We start from the raw sequence: 20901 nt of genomic DNA, 5'->3' as shown, positions 1-20901 counted from the left end.
TTTGGCCGTTTTGACATCTTGTGTTGATTTTTTTGATGTGGTTTGACGTCCAAAAAGAGTCATGATACGGGAAGGGAGGGGGCGTTTGGTAACAATCTGGCACATTAGCAATTTTTTATGTCCATTAATGTGCATTGTCCCATGTACTATAACAAAGGAGTTGCAAGATACATCTAATAACAAACCTATTGGTGTGTTTAGTGCAGACCTAGGCAAATTAAGTAAGTAAGTCTTGAACTAATCAAAGTATTTCAATGGTTGGAATCTGCACTTTTGCATGATATACTAGTTACTATGGTAATCTAATTAGTTACTATGGTAATGTAAGTCACAGCAGCTCAGACGAGGCACCAAGCAGTGTGGGTGGGGAGCGTTTCCACAGAGTGTTTCCAGAGCGGCCAGCCTGAAATGCGGGTGTCAGGGACAGTTGCAGAAGGAGATTTTTACAGCAAAGTTCTAAAGTTTAGAGATATATCAGATTGTAGGTGTTTTTTGTTTATTTACATATTTCGCTGTTTGTTGCATTTTTGTTGCGTTTGGCTTGATTATATGTCGATCGAAAGGGGGTGTGACGTTCATATGTTGCCAATATTCAGTGTTTTATCATTCATAGTTAATATTGTAAATCCCACATTCTTTATTTTCATGTACATTCTGGGTGTCTCGTTCAGTGAAAATGTTTTTAATTCCATTCCGTTTTTTAAGGCGGTCTGTCATAACGTTTTCAGCATTCAATCAGACATTATTATGAAGTTTGGTATTAGAGTTCCTAAAAATCTGATATACCGGCCCCCAGACACATTTTTTTGGCCCCCTTGTCAAAATAATTGCCCAGGCCTGGTTTAGTGGGAGAAAATGCGGTAGTTTATAAATTAATAATGTTTCTATGCGGCCCGGTAGCGAATGCGTCACAGACCGGTACCGGTACCCGGAACGGTGGTTGGGGACCACTGCTTTAAAGGCCTACTGAAATGAATTTTTTTTATTTAAACGGGAATAGCAGATCCATTCTATGTGTCATACTTGATCATTTCGCGATATTGCCATATTTTTGCTGAAAGGATTTAGTAGAGAAAATCGACGATAAAGTTCGCAACTTTTGCTCGCTGATAAAAAAAAGCCTTCCCTGGACCGGAAGTAGCGTGACGTCACAGGAGCTAGTATTCCTCACAATTCCCCGTTGTTTACAATGGAGCGAGAGAGATTCGGAGCGACAAAGCGACGGTTACCCCATTAATTTGAGCGAGGATGAAAGATTCGTAGATGAGGAACGTTACAGTGAAGCACTAGAGAGGCAGTGATGGACGTATCTTTTTTCGCTCTGACCGTAACTTAGGTACAAGCTGGCTCATTGGATTCCACACTTTCTCCTTTTTTTATTGTGGATCACGGATTTGTATTTTAAACCACCTCGGATACTATATCCTCTTGAAAATGAGAGTCGAGCACGCGAAATGGACATTTAAAGTGACTTTTATCTCCACGACAATACATCGGTGACCCACTTAGCTACTGAGCTAACGTGATAGCATCGTTCTCAAATGAAGATAGAAACAAAAGAAATAAACCCCTGACTGGAAGGATAGACAGAAGATCAACAATACTATTAAACCATGTACATGTAACTACACGGTTAAAAATTCTCAGCCTGGTAAGGCTTAACAATGCTGTTGCTAACGACGCTAAGGCTAATTTAGCAACTTAGCAACCGGACCTCACAGAACTATGATAAAAACATTAGCGCTCCACCTACGCCAGCCAGCCCTCATCTTCCCATCAACAGCCGTGCTCACCTGCATTCCAGCGATCGAGGGCGCGACGAAGGACTTCATCCGTGGGTTTGGCGGCAAGCATCGGCTAGGCGTAGTAAGTAGTCCTTGTTGTGTTGCTGTAAGTATTGTACTTAGCTGCTAATACACCGATCGATCCCACCTACAACGTTCTTCTTTGCAGCCTCCATTGTTCATTAAACAAATTGCAAAAGATTCACCAACACAGATGTCCAGAATACTGTGGAATTTTGTCAAAGAAAACAAGAGGTTTTTGTATCGGGTCGATGGGGTCCAACCACTTCCGTGGATTTTGTGACGTCACGCGCATAAATCATATCCAAAGGAATTTTCCAACCGGAAGTGTGGCGGGAATTTTTAAATTGCACTTTATAAGTTAACCCGGCCGTATTGGCATGTGTTGCAATGTTAAGATTTCATCATGGATATATAAACTATCAGACTGCGTGGTCGGTAGTAGTGGCTTTCAGTAGGCCTTTAATGTATACTTTTAAAGAGCTTGTTGATTTTTGTTTAAACCTTTGAGCCCCGAATATGATACCACCTTCTATTGTAATACTACCATAAATTGATTTACGTGGACCCCGACTTAAACAAGTTGAAAAACTTATTTGGGTGTTACCATTTAGTGGTCAATTGTACGGAATATGTACTGAACTGTGCAATATACTAATAAAAGTTTCAATCAATCGATCAATATTATGTATATATTCGTATATATGTTGGATTTTTTTATCGCTATATTAGTCTATTTATACCTGCATTGTCCTTTCCATCCTTACACTTTCCATCATTGTAACTGAGCTACTGTGTTGAACAATTTCCCTTGTGGATCATTAAAGTTTGTCTAAGTCTAAGCCAGGGGTCGGCAACCCAAAATGTTGAAAGAGCCATATTGGACCAAAAATACAAAAACAAATCTGTCTGGAGCCGCAAAAAATTAAAAGCCATATTACATGTGTCATGAGATATAAATTTAATTAAGAGGACTTAAAGGAAACTAAATGAGCTCAAATATAGCTACAAATGAGGCATAATGATGCAATATGTACATATCGCTAGCCTAAATAGCATGTTAGCATCGATTAGCTTGCAGTCATGCAGTGACCAAATATGTCTAAATGGCACTCCACACAAGTCAATAACATCAACAAAACTCACCTTTGTGCACTCATGCTCAACGTTAAAAATGTGGTGGACAAAATGAGACAGAAAAAGTGGCATAAAACACGTCCTAGAAAGTCGGAGAAAGCTATACATTGTAAACAAACTATACGGTGAGTTCAAGGACCGCCAAAATAAGTAGGACAAAACGGCGCTCGCCAAATACTCGAATCAGTGAAGCATGTTTAATATAAACAGTGTGATTTATAACAATTAGGGAGGTTTGTGTCATGTTTGTCCTCCTACAGAAACCATTCTAAAACAAAAAAAAAGATTTTTTTCCCCTCATCTTTTTCCATTCTTCATACATTTTTGAAAAATCTCCAGAGAGCCACTAGGGCGGCGCTAAAGAGCCGCATGCGGCTCTAGAGCCGCGCGTTGCCGACCCCCGGTCTAAGCAATCAATTAATCAAAAACCTTTTAATACATGTATTTTTCAGGCTTTATTATTTTATTTGGGTCAAATTAGATGTAATACTTTAACGCTGATTATTTTAAATTGGACATATGGGCATACACGTGTTTTAACAGGGGAGAAGAAAAAAAAGTGTTTCCGCCCGGTCTCGAACCGGGGACCTTTCGCGTGTTAGGCGAACGTGATAACCACTACACTACGGAAACCGATGTACGTCGTGGCTAAACAGTTAATACTTAAACCTTATTCCGTGTGTATTGGAACGATTATTATCTGCATATCTGTTGATAGTGATGTCTATGATGTCGATAAACATTTCCCGCTACAAAAAATATGTTGATTCGTGCAGTTATTTCCAATACCGCGCACACAATTGACAACAAAGGTCTGCTTTCCCCAAATTTCCGCCGGAGGTGGCGCATGCGCACTGAGGAGATCTGTTGCGAGACGAAGTTATGGCCGTCGCTATGCAGACTGAAGATTTTACCTTCCTACCCTCGGGGTTGGAGCAAGGTACGCGCTTCCTTTTCAAAGCAGACACGATGGAGTGTTTCTTTAACCCGTGTGCTTGGTGCCAGCTCCTTAGAAGCCAGCGAGTGTGCGTAGAATGCCGCCGAAGTATGAATCGAGCTAAGCTAAGATGGAGTAGGCTAAGCAATGCTAGGCTAGGCGAGGCGAGGCTAGGCTAACGGCAGCCATTTGGGCTCCAAGGTCGACGAGAGCGTGTTTGCATCGGATGCTTTTTGTTGAATGAATGCGAATTTGTTCTGATTCTGACCACCGACGGGGCTTTTTTACATTAGCCCCCTGTAACATTTCATTTTTAGGTCGATTTCAGGATTAGCATGATGTTGAAGTAAAAAATTAGCCTCGTGTTGTCTACCCCAATTGCAGTCGTCGTCGTAGTAGTAGTACACACGGTGTATGGCCTCATTACCTTCTCCAATGTTTACTTAAACTGAATTATTGAGTCTATTTGCGTTTTTGACATGCACAAATGATGACCTTGTGTTGTATCTGCAAATATCATCATGGTTTGCTCAGACAATGGAAGCTTCGAGAACAGCGCCACTTTCTCCCAGAATAAGCAACCTTATGAAATGTGATGGAACCTGTCCTTCTTTCGCCCCACTGCAGTGAATAAGATGATCAAGGAGCACGGTGACCTGTTTACCGACAGCCAGTGCAGCATCTGCAATGCCGTCCTCATTTCGGAGTCCCAGAAGTTGGCTCATTATCAGGTCAGCGGTCCTCCAAAAGCTTGCAATCAGGATTCAGAAATGTTACTAACGTCACAATTGGACTGCTGAAAATCAATCTGGTTCAACAGATTTATTGGACTCTTCATCTTTTTATGAGCAAAGTACTTCCAGGTTCCTTTGTTCCAGCGACTTTGTGATTAAAACCAGAAGATCAATCATCAGTCAATCAAAGTTTATTTACATAGCCCTAAATCACGAGCGTCTCAAAGGGCTGCACAAGCCACGACGGCATCCTCGGCTCAGATCCCACATCAGGGCAAGAAAAAACTCGACCCAATAGATAAACTGATTGATTGAGACTTATTAGTAGGTTGCACAGTACAGTACATATTCCGTACAATTGACCACCAAATGGTAACACCAGAATAAGTTTTTCAACTTGTTTAAGTCGGGGTACACTTAAATTGATTCATGATACAGATATATACTATCAGATATATACTATCATCATTATTAGGGTTGGGTATAGTTTGAATTCGAACGATTCCGATTCTTTGTTTCGATTCCGATTCCTGACGATTCTCGATTCCGGTTCTTTTAAGAGGCAGGGTCAAAAAAAAGTTTAGGATATTTTAAATGAGCTAGCTAACCTACAGTCTTTCGGAATGAAATAGTCTGACATTCTCCATCAATTTTAATTCTATTAACTTTTTATGAACTTTACTATAAATTCCTCACAGGGCCGTTTTCAACTAGAATATAAATATCAAATCTATGAACTTGAATATAAATATTATAAAATATGAATACATTTTCCCAGGGGTATACTTTCCTCAAGAGAGCTTTATTTTTGAAAACGTCATGAAAACACATTTACACAAGTGTATGATGCTGCAGGAAACCTCATGAAAACACATTTACACATAAGTGTATGATGCTGCAGGAAACCTAATGAAAACACATTTACACATAAGTGTATGATGCTGCAGGAAACCTCATGAAAACACATTTACACATAAGTGTATGATGCTGCAGGAAACCTCATGAAAACACATTTACACATAAGTGTATGATGCTGCAGGAAACCTCATGAAAACACATTTACACATAAGTGTATGATGCTGCAGGAAACCTCATGAAAACACATTTACACATAAGTGTATGATGCTGCAGGAAACCTCATGAAAACACATTTACACATAAGTGTATGATGCTGCAGGAAACCTCATGAAAACACCTTTACACATAAATGTATGATGCTGCAGGAAAGAGCACATCGCGGAGCCTGGCTAGCAGGTTGTAAATTGTCTATGAAAAAATATGCGGGCTAATTTGTTAGCTGCCTCAACGTTGGCGCAAAACACATTATTTATTGCATATATATTGTTTTACTTACCGGATTCACCGAGGTGCCAGGCTGGGCGTCGAAGCCAGAGGAAGAGGCAGAGGAGGACAGTCGGCGCAGCGCGTCGAAGACGGGACACGCATTTATATGTACTCCATGAACTCGGAGGTGCTTCATCATGTTCGACGTGTACCCTCCTAAGCACGAAACAGTCCTGTCACACGTGTTACATTTCGCCGATATTTCATTTTTTTTAGTAAAGTAAAGCCACACTTTCGACCGCCGACGCCCGCTATCCATGCTTGACTGACTCGCTCGGCTACATAGGCTCGGCTATGCTAACACTTCCGGCGGTGGGCGCTTCTTCGTTGGTGTTCAGCGGCTTCTTCTTCCGGTCGGCGGACTTATTCTTTTTTTCCGGTCGGCGGACTGGGTATCGAATCTAGGAATCGAAATGTAAACTTTTGAACGATTCCGGGAGAATCGGAAAGTTAGTCCCGGTTCCAATCGATACTCGATACCCAACCCTAATCATTATACAGTCATCACACAAGATAATCATCAGGGTATATACATTGAATTATTTCAGTGACGTGCAGTGAGGTTCATGGCTGGTGAGGCACTGACTTCATCACAGTCAGATTTACAAACATATGAACCCTAAAGAGTATCTTATTCACCATTTAAATGGCAGCAGTTAACGGGTTATGTTTAAAAGGTCATACCAGCATTCTTCCCTGCTTGGCACTCAGCATCAAGAGTTGGAATTGGGGGTCAAAACACCAAAAATGATACCCGGGCGCGGCGCCACTGCTGCCCACTGCTCCCCTCACCTCTCAGGGGGTGATCAAGGGGATGGGTCAAATGCAGAGAACAAATTTCACCACACCTAGTGTGTGTGTGACAATCATTGGTACTTTAACTTTACACCTACAAACTGTAGCACACAAAAAAGCACATTTAATAAAAAAAAACGTTATTATGGTCTTACCTTTACTTATAAATGAAGTCCATGCGCCGCTCCTTCTGAACAAAAGCATCGATAACTTGTTTATAGAAGTCTTCCTTATCTTTCTTCAGTTTTAAAAGTCTCTTTGTCTCGATGGAGATCTTCCTTTAATTATTACCTCCTGCTTCGATTGAAAGTCCAGTTTAGAAAACTGTTTTAATTTAGATATGTAATCCTCCATGTTAAAAGTCCAGGCGAGAGGAAAAAATAAACGATCGCTTACTCTTGCTGCTCGTTGTCACTTATTCTGCAGCCGAGTAGTCGCAAAAATGATCTCTGGGATCACTAGCGCCCTCTACCACCATGAGGCGGGATTACTGCGAGCCTCAGCCAGTGCGTCTTCTCAGCCTTTTTATGATTGCTCAGCACAAGAAATACGTTACACACATACAGTTGTTGACAAAATACACTGTACATTATATACCTCCGCTAACTAAACTATGGAAATGTATAATATAATTCATGTAGCAATACGGTCTCACTGCACAGCAGGCCAGCAGTTAGCCGAGTCATTGCGCAATCCATGGTGAGGCTCAACTGGCTGGCACCGCAAGTCTCTTCTCAGTATTTCAACGGCAAATGTGAAAATTCAGCGATTTTGAATAAAAATAATCTAAAACTGGTGAAGTTAAATGGAAAATAACTTTATAGTATAATCACTGGATACATATAACAATTTAATTGAATTTTTTTCTTTTTACTTTTTTTTTCTTTCCATGATGGCACGTGAGGCCCCGCCTCACCTGCCTCCCCTGACTCCCCTGACTGCACGTCACTGAATTATTTACACTCCGGGGTGTGGGATGGGGGGGGGGGGCGTAGGTTTGGTTGTTATCATCACTTCAGTCATCAACAAATGAGAACAGAGAAATGGACATTAAAACAGTGTAGGTCTGACTTGGTAGGATATGTACAGCAAGTAGTGGACATAGAGAGAGAGATCAGAAAGCATAAGACTTAGATAAACTTTAATGATCCACTAGGGAAATTTTTCCACACAGTAGCTCAGTTACAAAGGATGGAAAGTGTAAGGACGGAAAGGACAATGCAGGTATAAAATATACAAAAAATGTACCATAGTAGCAATAAAACATGTATGTAATATTTACATAATATACCGTATTTCCTTGAATTGCCGCCGGGAATATAGTATTCGCCTGCCTAGAATTACAGCTGGGTCAAACTCGTTTCGCAAAATAATTAGCGCATGCTTGGCACTTCCGCCGGGTCAAATATGAGTCCTTAAATGACTTCCGCCTCCTGGTGGTAGAGGGCGCTAGTGATCCTTCTTGCGACTGCTCGTACTGCAGAAGACCGGTGCTGCAGAAGAAGACAACACGCAGCAAGAGTGAGCAGCCATTGTTTGCTTCCACTTTTACCATGGAGGATTACATATCTAAAATAAAACAGTTTTCTAAACTGGACTTTCAATCGAAGCAGGAGGTAATACTTAAAGGAAGATCTCCATCGAAACAGAGAGACTTTTAAAACTGAAGAAAGATAAGGAATACTTCTATAGAAGCTGCGCATGGACTCATTCATACCTAAAGGTAAGACCATAATAACGTTTTTTTAATTAAATGTGCTTTTCATGATAAGGTAAGCGCCGGAGTGAGAAGAGGTTTTAAAATAATTAGCGCATGCTTGCCAATCCCGCATGCTTTTGGTAAACGCAGGAGTGAGAAGAGGTTTTAAATTAATTAGCGCCCCGGCGGCTATTCAAGGAAATACGGTATGTACAGTATATTATATATTGATATATTATATACCGTATTTTTCGGACTATAAGTCGCAGTTTTTTTCATAGTTTGGCCGGGGGTGCGACTTATACTCAGGAGCGACTTATGTGTGAAATTATTAACACAATACCGTAAAATATCAAATAATATTATTTAGCTCATTCACATAAGAGACTAGACGTATAAGATTTCATGGGATTTAGCGATCAGGAGTGACAGATTGTTTGGTAAACGTACAGCATGTTGTATATGTTATAGTTATTTGAATGACTCTTACCATAATATGTTACGTTAACATACCAGGCACGTTCTCAGTTGGTTATTTATGCCTCATATAACATACACTTATTCAGCCTGTTGTTCACTATTCTTTATTTATTTTAAATTGCCTTTCAAATGTCTATTCTTGGTGTTGGGTTTTATCAAATACATTTCCCCAAAAAATGCGACTTATACTCCAGTGCGATTTATATATGTTTTTTCCTTTTTTATTATGCATTTTCGGCCGGTGCGACTTATACTCCGGAGCGACTTATAGTCTGAAAAATACGGTAATGGGATACAATGAGAAACCTTGGAGGGGACCGCAGATGTGGGTTCCCCCCCGCCCTGGGCGACCGGTGCAATGGACGTCGGGTGGATCTAGTTAATAGTGTGAGAGTCCAGTCCATAGTGGGGCCAGCAGGGGATCATCTTGAGTGGAGACAAGTCAGCAGCGCAGAGACGTCATCAACTAATGCACAGATGAATGGTCCACCCCGGGTCCCGACTTTGAACAGCTAGCGCCTCATCTGTGGTCACCTATTAACCTTTCCACACAGGGGGGGGGCTGAGCAGAAAGGAGACGGCAGATCAACTGGTCTAAAAGGGTGTCTATTTAAATGCTAGTGTATACAGAAGAGTTTTAAGATGGGACTTAAATGCTTCTACTGAGGTAGCATCTCTAACTGTTAGCAGTAGGGCATTCCATAGTGCTGGAGCCCGAATAGAAAACGCTCTATAGCCCGCAGACTTTATTTGGGCTCTGGGAATCACTAATAAGCCGGAGTTCTTTGAATGCAGGACATATGGTACAATACTATCAGCAAGATAGGATGGAGCTACACCGTGTAGTATCTTACACGTAAGTAGTAAAACCTTAAAGTCTCATCTTAAGTGCACAGGAAGCCGGTGCAGGTGAGCCAGTATAGGTGTAATATGATCAAACTTTCTTGTTCTTGTCAAAAGTCTATCAGCCGCATTTTGTACCATTTTGTACCGACTAGAATTGAAGTTGTCCAACTTATTCTACAACATTAGCAATACCAGCTGCTGGAGAGAAGATCATGCCCACTAATGGCTGACACGTTCTCTCACGATGGTCCCACTGCTCACTTCTGTCCATCCTGCTACCCGTCTCAAGCGGAGCTGATATCCATCGAAACCGAAGGCTAACTCAAGTGTGTGTATGGTTAAGTACACAGGCACACATCTCGTACTTGGTACTTCCTCTAACCATCAATACTAGGAAGTAGGCTAAGTGTGTGTATGAGATCATGCGTTGTCATAGCAACAGGGTGGACTCATTGTGTTTCGCTGTCCCAAGAATGACTCCCTACGCATTCCGTTCTACTTCAGGGGGAAATATCCCTCACAGCACCAATGGCCGCCTGCTAATCAAAGGCTGTGGTCATCAGGGATGGCTGGTGTCTTTGCAAAGTCTTCAAGGTTTTGCTTTCTTCTTTCAGAGTAAAAAACACGGCAACAAGGTGCGACGCTATTTCTCGATCCAAAATGAGAAGGGGCCTGAGACGAAGAAGTTCAAGACTCCTGCATCTGTCAAGGTAAATGGAGTCTTTAGCCACTGCTTCCAAAACCAGGGTAACCACAGGGTCCTTTAATGTCTCAAATCTAATGTGAGTTCAATCACATTTAAGGCCTTAAGACAGGGGTGTCAAACTCATTTTAGATCGGGGGCCACATGGAGGAAAATCTACTCCCAAGTGGGCCGGACTGGTAAAATCAGGGCAGGATAAATTAAATATAAAGACAACTTCAGTTTGTTTTCTTTGTTTAAAAATAGAACCAGCACATTCTGAAAATGTACAAACCCTAAAGTTGCTGGGTTTTTTTTTACACTTACATGTTGCGGTTAATAGTATTCTATCTTTATTTGTCATTACTTATACGTTCTGAACCAAATATGTGATAATGTTCATCAGTCAACTCATTGGTGTTCATTTTCAATCTATGAAGATAAAAAAATTATATCAAAATCAAATTACAGGATGTTATTTATGTAGTTTGCTCATTTTCCTCGACTGGCGCGCTATGTGGTTTATTTTTTTTAACATATGTAGCATAATCTACAAAGATACAAATAATTGCTATTGTGACATCTAGTGCACACATTTAGAACAGCAGTTTCTTTCATTCAAAAATTCCGGCTCATTTTTTTTTACTTAGCAAACTCATCCGGATAAAACCTGTTCGCGGGCCGTACGTTTGACACTCCTGCCTAAAGATGTCCTAAATTCTATCCAGGTCCCAAATATGACTATGATTAGTCTCAAGTTCTTAAGTCAAAATGTTGCGTAGATTATGTTTCACAGACCATCTTCAAGCCGCTTTCTGACCGTCTCTTCAGGATGCGCCATTTTTTTTTGAAGTCTTATTTATGTCTTTTTTGCAGTTTTTAGCGCTTCAATATGGAGTCTACTGACCTATGAGTTCAAACTGTACGCTACTTTGTATTAGAAATGGCATAAGGGGAGGACGCATGCGCATGTACGAGCCAGTCTGCCCCACAACAAGAGGATAGCGAAAAAGAAGCTTATTGACTACAGTATCGGACTACTTTTCGAAGCGGGGTTTGAAGCGTGATACTGACAAATGCGTGTGCTGTGTGTGTTCCTGTCAGATGGAAACCGACGAGGATGACCCCATGAAGATCTGTGACATATGCAAGATGACCTTTACGTCGTCCGTGATGGCCCAGTCTCACTATCAGGGCAAAATTCACGCCAAAAATCTGAAACTCAAAAGTGCGGATCCTCAGACTAGTACGTTTGGTGTTTTTTTCTTACTCTTTTATGATCCAATCATTGCTTTTGTTGTTGAAATTATAACATTACTCTACTTGATACCAGAGATTGACCGATATGTTTTTTTCAGGGCTGATAACCAATTATGAGTAGTCAAGGGGGCCGATAACCGATATTTGGAGCCGATATTCATTTGCAGTAAAAGTTACTTAAAAATTAATAGTATACGTTAGTAAACAGCAGGACAGGGCTTTTTTTTAACATTATTTTTTAGGAAACTTGGGACTAGTAGCCACATAATGTTTTATGCAGCCCTAATGTTGTGCTTAATTTAGCATCAAAAAACATCAGGCGATTTCAGAAACACCTTTATTACAAGTGTCTAAGAGGGGTATTGACATTTGCATTTCAACGATGGGAAATTGGCCAAAAATATGAGCTTTTTCTACATCACAATAACTTGCCATCTATTCAATTTCATACAGTTTTATAGCAGTTTATGGGTTTTGTACATTGTATGGTTTCCTTTTGAAATATTGCAAACATTTAAATTCAAACAATTCTGGCCTCCTTCACGTAGATTCATTCATTTCATTTTTTTTTCATTTATTTATTTATTTCAGGCAATGACATAAAAAAAAAAAGTACAAAGTTGACAACACATAATAATGTAAATTAAAATAGTGCAAAAGGTAATGTATAGTATGTAATGCATGATTGTCCAGTTTTGCCTTAAAGGGAGTGGGAAGAAGATAACTTATTTAATCCCACCCCCAAGTTCTCCATTCAGTGATTATTCACATGAGTTTCACTGTTACTTTGTTTAAGGATTATAATACAAATGTTGTATCATAGTGGCCTTACTACAGGTAAGAATAATTATTACACTGTAACAATAATTTGTATCAACAATGTCGGAAGAATGAATATACCAACAATGGTAATAGACAAAATACCAACAATAATAGATAACATAGCAATATTGGTAAGGAAACATTGAGCACATGATAACACTTTGAGACAGAGTACAACAGCAGGTCAAATTAAAGATTAAAAATTAGATGTTCAAAATGGCTGACATAATTTCTTCCTGGATGTTACAGAAAGTATGAGAACGTGTGATCCGCTGCCTGCTCTTAGTTACTTACATAATAAATATCCTATTTGTCAATTTGCACAAAGTTTAGGTTTTTAACAGAGGTATGTTTTCTTGTGCCCTGATGTCCATCCGTGTCTGTCGCGTTATTTGATTGAATCACGGTACATGGGACTCGCAGCAGTCTTTTATGGAGCCCGCGCTTGTGAGTGTTGCGGACGGAGACTTGTCGAGCGACTCAATCGCTGCAGTAGCGAAAATAAGCAAAACTGGGCCGGGAATACGCCAGCAAAATAGGACAAAAAAATGGATTTTTAAATGTAATTTTTCTCACTAGTCAGGCCGGGCAATTATTTTGACTCCGGGCCAAATTTAGAGAAAAAAATGTGTCTAGGGGGCCGGTATATCTATTTTTAGGAACACTATCAATCATGTCCGATAGAGTTCTAAAAACGTTATGAAGGAATGGAATTAAAATTTTTTTTACTGAATGAGACACCCAGAATGTACATGAAAATAAAGAATGTGCGATTTACATTATTAACTATGAACGATAAAACACCGAATATTGGCAACACATGAACGTCACACCCCCTCTCCATCGACATATTTTACAATCAAGCGAAATGCAACAAACACAGCGAAATATGAACGATAAGGGTGAAAACAAAACCCACCTACAATCTGATACATCACTAAGCTTTAAAACTTTGTTGAAAAAATCTCCTTCCGCGTCTGTCCCTGACACCCGCATTTCAGGCTGGCCGCTCTGGAAACTCTGTGGAAACGCACCCCGCCCACACTGCTTGGTGACTCGTCTGAGCTGCTGTGACTTAGATTACCATGGTAACTAATTAGTTTACCATAGTAACTGGTATATCATGCAAAAGCGCAGATTCCAACCATTGAAATACTTGGTATAGTTCAAGACTTACGGTAATTTGAAAATATCACTGCACATCATAATGGCAGCTACAGTTTCCAACTTAAAGATCTAAAAAAATTATTTGGGAATGTCCAGCGGGCCTGTTTGAAAAGGTTAACGGGCCCCTTGCGGCCCCCGGGCCTTAATTTGTCCAGGTTTTCACTAGGGCAAACGGGTGGTTGTTAGGGGTGTCAAAAAAATATATATATTTTTTTAATCAATAGCGATTCCAATTTGTAAAGATTCTTAATCGATTAAAACAAATACATTTGATAATATATACCGTATTTTTCGGACTATAAATCGCAGTTTTTTTCATAGTTTGGGGGTGCGACTTATACTCAGGAGCGAATTATGTGTGAAATTTTATATGTTTCTTCCCTTCTTTATTATGCATTTTTGGCCGGTGCGACTTACACTCCAAAAAATACGGTACATATATACATAAATAATATATACATATATACATAAATAAGGTTTGTCCACAGTCTGTCCTGTCCAGCTATTCTGGCAAGTCATAATTGTAGATGATCATATCTGCTGTACAGAATTACTTTAGAACAGAGAAGTGTTGGATACTTCTCTTGTTTCCTTATTTGTATTTGACTTGATTAAATGTTTGGGTAAAATTGTATTAAACAAAACCAGTTTTCTCTTAAGTAATGTAGTTAATCAGAACTGGCACCCAATGTTATTAAGAAAGTATTGATTTTTGAATCGGGACTCATTTTGAATCGAGAATCGTTACGCGCAAAGATTCATTACTATCTACTTCACAATTTTCTTTTAATACCAAACATTGGTATCATATGTGTATATATTGTATTAGCTGATGTAGTTCTGTTGTAAACAAAAAAAAAAAGGGCTGATTATGATAGAAAACGGTCGATATTGATGAACGTTAAAATGCCAAATATCGGTGCTAATAATCGGTCGATCTCTACATCATACTTCAATAATACTCCCAAAATCGGTTTGTGGACGTGGCATTTGTAAAGTTAAGTTTTACCGAAAGTTCTGCTGTGTGGAGAACAAATGACGAACCTTGAGGAAGTGCAGTGCAAGTCCCAAAATTGCTGCGTGTTTCAACAGAAGCCCCGGCGGCCGCACCGGCAGCGGCGCCAAAGAAGAAAGCGGCAGTGGACAAGACCGACAACTTGGACGACAAACACCCGAACCGCTTCTGCTCCGCCTGCCAGGCGTCCTTCAACAACGCCCAGATGGCCGAGCAGCATTACGCGGGCAAGAAGCACAAGAAGCAAATGGCCAAGGTCAAACTGTTGACGCTGCACGGAAAGCCCACCACGCCAGGTGCCAGCGCAGAACCTCAAAGTTGCACGCCGGCCCGTTATCTCTGCTACATCGACGTATTTACTCACCGTCTTCTTTTTACCTCCAGCTGCTGCAGGCAAGGGTCTGATGTGCAACATCTGCAACATTGAGCTGAATTCTGTGGATCAGTACCAGTCCCACATCAGCGGGGCCAAACATAAGAACCAGTATGTACAACATCTTTTTTCATTTCTTAGAACCTTAGCATCGTTTCTTCACAGCCTAAAACAAACTCTTTTACTTTATTCCCAAGTCTGCAGAATTTAGATACAATTGGTTCTTGAACAAATAGAAAAGTTGGTATAGTGAAGCGAATTTTTCCATAAGAAACAATGTAAAACAAGATTTATTGGTTCCAGCCTCGACAGAAATCCATATTTTGGTGAAGGTTCTTACACTTTGAAGAAAATATAATGTACTTAGGGATGGGTACCAAATCCGGTACTTTTTTGGCACCGGCCGAATTGGCACCAAATCATGTAAAATCCAACGGTGCCATGTTACAGTACCTGGGTTACCCATGACGTCATGTCTGGTTGCCAACCCAGCCGGCTGTTGGCACTTGACGATCACTCCAGCAGCACTGAGAGCGGGCTTAGCCAAATGAGCTCTAGGTAATGTTGCAATTTTCTCCAAAAAAATGCTCCAAACTAATAAGTTAAGTAAGGCTCCACTTTTCCAAAAATGCGCTAGCTTGACACTGATATACACTACCGTTCAAAAGTTTGGGGTCACATTGAAATGTCCTTATTTGTGAAGGAAAGGCACTGTAGTTTTCAATGAAGATAACTTTAAACTAGTCTTAACTTTAAAGAAATACACTCTATACATTGCTAATGTGGTAAATGACTAATCTAGCTGCAAATGTCTGGTTTTTGGTGCAATATCTACATAGGTGTATAGAGGCCCATTTCCAGGAACTATCACTCCAGTGTTCTAATGGTACAATGTGTTTGCTCATTGGCTCAGAAGGCTAATTGATGATTAGAAAACCCTTGTGCAATCATGTTCACACATCTGAAAACAGTTCAGCTCGTTACGGAAGCTACAAAACTCAATCAATCAATGTTTATTTATATAGCCCTAAATCCCAAGTGTCTCAAAGGGCTGTCCAAGCCACAACGACATCCTCGGTACAGAGCCCACATACGGGCAAGGAAAACTCACCCCAGTGGGACGTCAATGTGAATGACTATGAGAAACCTTGGAGAGGACCGCATATGTGGGTAACCCCCCCCCCCCCCCCCCCTCTAGGGGAGACCGAAAGCAATGGATGTCGAGTGGGTCTGACATAATATTGTGAAAGTCCAACACATCAGCGAAAGTCCAGTCCATGGTGGGGCCAGCAGGAACCATCCCGAGCGGAGACGGGTCAGCAGCGTAGAGATGTCCCCATCTGATGAACAGGCTAGCGGTCCACCCCGGAGCAGAGTAGAAAAGAAAAGAAAAGAAGCGGCAGATCAACTGGTCTAAAAAGGGAGTCTATTTAAAGGCTAGAGTATACAAATGAGTTTTAAGATGAGACTTAAATGCTTCTACTGAGGTAGCATCTCTAACTTTTACTGACCTTCCTTTGAGCAGATTGAGTTTCTGGAGCATCACATTTGTGGGGTCAATTAAACGCTCAAAATGGCCAGAAAAAGAGAACTTTCATCTGAAACTCGACAGTCTATTCTTGTTCTTAGAAATGAAGGCTATTCCACAAAATTGTTTGGGTGACCCCAAACTTTTAAACGGTAGTGTACATTGGCTTTGCTATTGCCATGCTACTTATTAGCATTAGTGATTTTACATGACAATTTCAACACCTCCAAATGTGTTAATGAAAACTACAACTAAGATGCACGTTACACTCCAACGGCTGGTGTGTAATAAGTACAATACTTACAGTATTAACACTTTTTAGGGAGCCACCAAGAAAACAACACATCACATCTAATGTCCTTGCAACTGTAATTGAGACCTAGTGTCATACCTGCAAATGAGACTCAGAAATTTGATACTAAAACAAGATGTAACAACTGGACAGTACTTATCATAATCAACTAGTTTTTAAATATTGCAATAAAACTAAAACAAATATTTATAAACACACGCCAAAGTACCAAAAATTGGTAGCGGTATCGATTCCCAGCTGCCGAATCAGTTCAAATGTGAATTGTACCCATCCCTAACATTACTGCATACCAAACAAATATGCTATTTAAAATTAAAAATGGATACCAAATCTTTCTGTGGCGGGCAGCCACACAGGAAATACCCTACCCCAAAAGGCAAGTACTTCAGTCCAAATTACACTTCTTCTAACTTGGTTGCAGAATGAAAAAATCCGGCATGAGCCCGTCTGAGAAAAACAAGTCAGCCGACGACCCCGAAAATGCCGAGTTAGGAGACGACAACGGCGACGATGACCAATGTGGAAGTGGCTACAACCAGTCCGGAAACGGCGATTTTCAGTACGAGACAGAGGGCCAACAGTTTGAGGCGAAAGAGGCTTCTTACGAAGACACCTTCTACAACATGGGAGATGACGAGTTTGTGACCGAGGGCGCTCTGTTCGGGTCGGAGGACGACCAGTTCAACTCGTTGGCCAGTTAGTAAGTGGGACTCTAGGACCGAGCGACTTCAGGAGGACTCTGAGCAGAACCCTACAAACATCACAATTCATCGGACCTTCGCTTCCATCAGGAGTCACACTACAAGCGTCCTCCCCACAATTGTCCCGCAACAAGCAAAACCTGAACCTCAATCTGGACTATCTTTGTTTTTGTTTTTAATAGAATGTCAACTTTTGTTTTTGTTTTTATAGAATGTTAACTTTTGTTTTTGTTTACCTGCTCCAAAGTGGCAGCTTTGTGTTTTGAGCATGCGATAATTTCCAGTTAAATACCCAAATCTGCTTCTTTCTTGTTTCCTATCAGACCAGGTGGCCACTTTTTATCACCTTTTCCACTGCACAGTACCAACTTTACTCCACTCGGTCTGGGCCGTTCGCTGATCATTTGAATAAAAATATACAGTAAACATACTGTACATACAATGGGGAGATCACATATTTGATGCGTTGCCAGTTTAGCAGTTTTTCCATCTTACAAAGATGTTGTTTTTTTTAATCAGAGATGCAACCTAAAACAAAAATCCAGAAAATGTACATTTGTTCTTGTGCGGCTTTGCAAACCTAAACGGAAGCTTGACACACTCCTTACAGATCTCCAGATCTTTTAAGATTTCGGGGCTGCTGCTGGCCAACACTGACTTTCCTCTCCCTCGAAAAGTTTTCAGGTCTGGGGACTGGTTTAGGCCAACCAGGTCCTTGAAATACTACTGACTCCTTTAGTTGGCCTGAATGTGTGTTTTTGGTGTTTGGCATGGGTTGTTGCCCAAGGTCTTCATGGCCCATCGTCATCCCCTCAATACGGACCTGTTCCTTTACAGAAAAGTGTCCTCAAGAATGAGGTTTCCACCTCCATACTTTATGGTTATTTCTACTTCTACCCTCAAACAGTCTTCTCAGGCCACTTCACAGTCTCTCATTCCTCTTCTGGATCATTCAGATGGTCCTTGGCAAACATGGACATGCACTGGCTTGAGCAGGAAGACTAGGATTTGAATCCATGACGACATTCGGTCCTGTCTTACTTGTCATCGACAAGCTTGATCTCTCACCTCTCGTGGTCCGCTCCAGATGTTTGTCTTCAAATTCTTCCATTTTCTCACAAGCTGCTCGCTTATTGTCTTGTGGTCCATCCCCGACTTTCATAGGGCAACAACTTTGTTCCTGATGTCCCGAGTCAGCTCTGTGGTCTCGGTCAGAGCTTAGTCTGATAGATTGAGGAGACAATGTATTTATTTTGCTATACCAACATATTGATGTGTATTAACTAGGGCTGGGCAGTATGGCTGAAAACTATATCACGATGTGTGTTTTATATCGGTCGATATCGATTATTATCAATTTTCAAGGCAGAAAGGAAAGTCAACAAAGGCATGGAAAACACTCAGTGTACACATTCTAAAATTAGTGATCACTTTCTGCGGTGCTCGTTTACCAGAGATCCTTTGTTCATGCAACTTTTGCTTTCTTCCGTTGAAGAAGAAGAAAGAAAAAATCAAACACATTTTTTATTGATATCGATTATGTGTCCATCGCATATATATTGACGTTGTTTTATCGCCCAGCCCTATCTTTTGTACAGGTGACAAGTTCCAACAGGTGCAGTAAACACAGGTAATGAGTGGACTTCTTAAAGAAAAACAAGCAGGTCTGTAGGAGCCGCAATTCTTACTTCAATATTTCATGCAGTAAAATTCATTATTTCAAAGTCATACAATGTGAATTTCTGGATTTTTGTTTTATTCTACATATTTTCAAAGTGGGAACGTTCTCCCCACTGTCTATACACTATACTGTATATACAATATTTATAGTGTAGGCTCCAGCTTGTATCTGAGCATTGGTTTGGTCCCTTTCCATTCATGCAACAGTTTGTAAAGGCTGAATGTGTCGTTGGGAGTGTCAGCTAGAGGTGAAAAAGTAGAAATTATTCGTGAAAAACAGTCTGTGGAGGTCGAGGGTGCAATGATTTGCTCAAAGGAGCGAAACCGAAGTCCCCCCAGAGGAATGGTAGTTTGAGCTGGTTATTGATGGTGAGCTTGATCCTCCGTTGGCTGGAAACGATAGTGAAGGACAGGGTCTTTAGCATCAAGACCCTGTTTGACAATGTGCTCTTCACGTCGGCTGTTTCAGAAAATTCTTAGCTTGGAAGCGTTCAAGGCGGTTCAAAATAGCACCTTGGAAAAGGAGTTTGTCGAAAGAGACTATAAAAAATGGCAGAGAACGTGGGCTCCTCTGTTCAAGTGGAGACTGAACAGATAACTTGGGTAGCTCTTTGTTTTTATTCAGACTAGTTCAGCAGGAAATTACGGAAAATGGCATTGAAGGAGTAGGACTGGAGACACATTTCATTCAAGAGGAGACTGAGGACAGTTGGTCTTGATTACATATCCTTTTTCTGTGTTTTTCATTTGAAATACTGCAATATTTGTTTGTTGGGTAAGGAGATCTTTTGTTATATTGCAGTATTAGCATGTTCGTTTTGATCCATTTTGTAGTCGTGTCATTGCTCAGAAGCCGCCTGATGTACTGCTAATGCTAACGGTCAGCACGACTGGAGCCAAGCTGAGTTCGTACCATGCGGTGGAAAAAAGGCAAAACATTGTACACGAGGTGTCCTGTGAGGTACATGGTGGTCGTCGCCCAGCATATCAATAGACTGCTCTAGGTAAATAACACTGGAAATGTTCAATTTCGTTAAAATGTTACAAACACCCCTTTTACTTTGACCTTGTTTTTGTTTTCTCGTGCTTCTAAAGTAGACCGATGTCCAAAACAGGACAGGAAATCTCCAATTGTCCTAAAAAAAAAACTGACTGACTTATTTTTTATTCCCAAATGTCTGCTAAAGAAAACTACTTTTAGATGTTGTTTCTATGAAAAGGTTTGCTCTGCTGTAGTTGGTCTCCATCCTCGTGTTTGTCATTTTTATTGTCACTACCACGTTGCATTTTGAAGGAAAGGAACGTCGCATCGATTAAACAAAACAAAACATCTTTTAACAGTTTGCTCGCGCTTCTGGTTTTCATTCGAGTAATATCTTGTGTTTGTGACTAGCAAACAATATTGAATGCTATCGAGAAATACACCAAAATTGTCGGCAGTTAGTTTGGAATGTTGGATAAATTGATCACCTAGATGTCCAATATTTATTAGTAACTAAGAACATTTTTTTAGTTGGTAAGGTAGATCGTTTATTGATGTATTATGTAACATGTCATACATTTTAATGTCATGTATTAAGATG

The 20901-nt window shown here is 40.5% G+C and overlaps 1 protein-coding gene and 1 non-coding gene across 2 annotated transcripts; one reads left to right on the top strand and one right to left on the bottom strand.

The window, feature by feature from the left end:
* Nucleotides 1-3502: 3502 nt before the first annotated feature.
* trnav-aac (transfer RNA valine (anticodon AAC)) lies at nucleotides 3503-3575 on the bottom strand. Its single transcript has one exon. It is a non-coding gene; the product is annotated as a tRNA-Val (tRNA).
* A 173-nt stretch (nucleotides 3576-3748) lies between these two features.
* On the top strand, nucleotides 3749-20656 carry znf346 (zinc finger protein 346). The gene is made up of 7 exons (XM_062049092.1): nucleotides 3749-3882; nucleotides 4507-4610; nucleotides 10392-10487; nucleotides 11564-11705; nucleotides 14801-15019; nucleotides 15108-15207; nucleotides 17359-20656. The coding sequence occupies exons 1-7, from the start codon at nucleotides 3825-3827 to the stop codon at nucleotides 17636-17638; spliced, it is 999 nt and encodes a 332-aa protein (XP_061905076.1). The 5' UTR covers nucleotides 3749-3824; the 3' UTR covers nucleotides 17639-20656.
* Nucleotides 20657-20901: the final 245 nt, after the last annotated feature.

The sequence above is a fragment of the Entelurus aequoreus genome, linkage group LG05, assembly GCF_033978785.1.
Source record: "Entelurus aequoreus isolate RoL-2023_Sb linkage group LG05, RoL_Eaeq_v1.1, whole genome shotgun sequence".
NCBI classification, from domain to species: domain Eukaryota; kingdom Metazoa; phylum Chordata; class Actinopteri; order Syngnathiformes; family Syngnathidae; genus Entelurus; species Entelurus aequoreus.
The sequence above is the reverse complement of the archived record's forward strand: the minus strand, read 5'-3'. Positions and strand labels throughout refer to the sequence as shown.

Coding starts and splice junctions, on each gene's coding strand:
- znf346 (XM_062049092.1), top strand. CDS start 3,825: ATGGCCGTCGCTATGCAGACTGAAGATTTTACCTTCCTACCCTCGGGG. Junction 4,611..10,391: donor AGAAGTTGGCTCATTATCAG/GTCAGCGGTCCT, acceptor TTCTTCTTTCAG/AGTAAAAAACACGGCAACAA. Junction 10,488..11,563: donor AGACTCCTGCATCTGTCAAG/GTAAATGGAGTC, acceptor TGTTCCTGTCAG/ATGGAAACCGACGAGGATGA.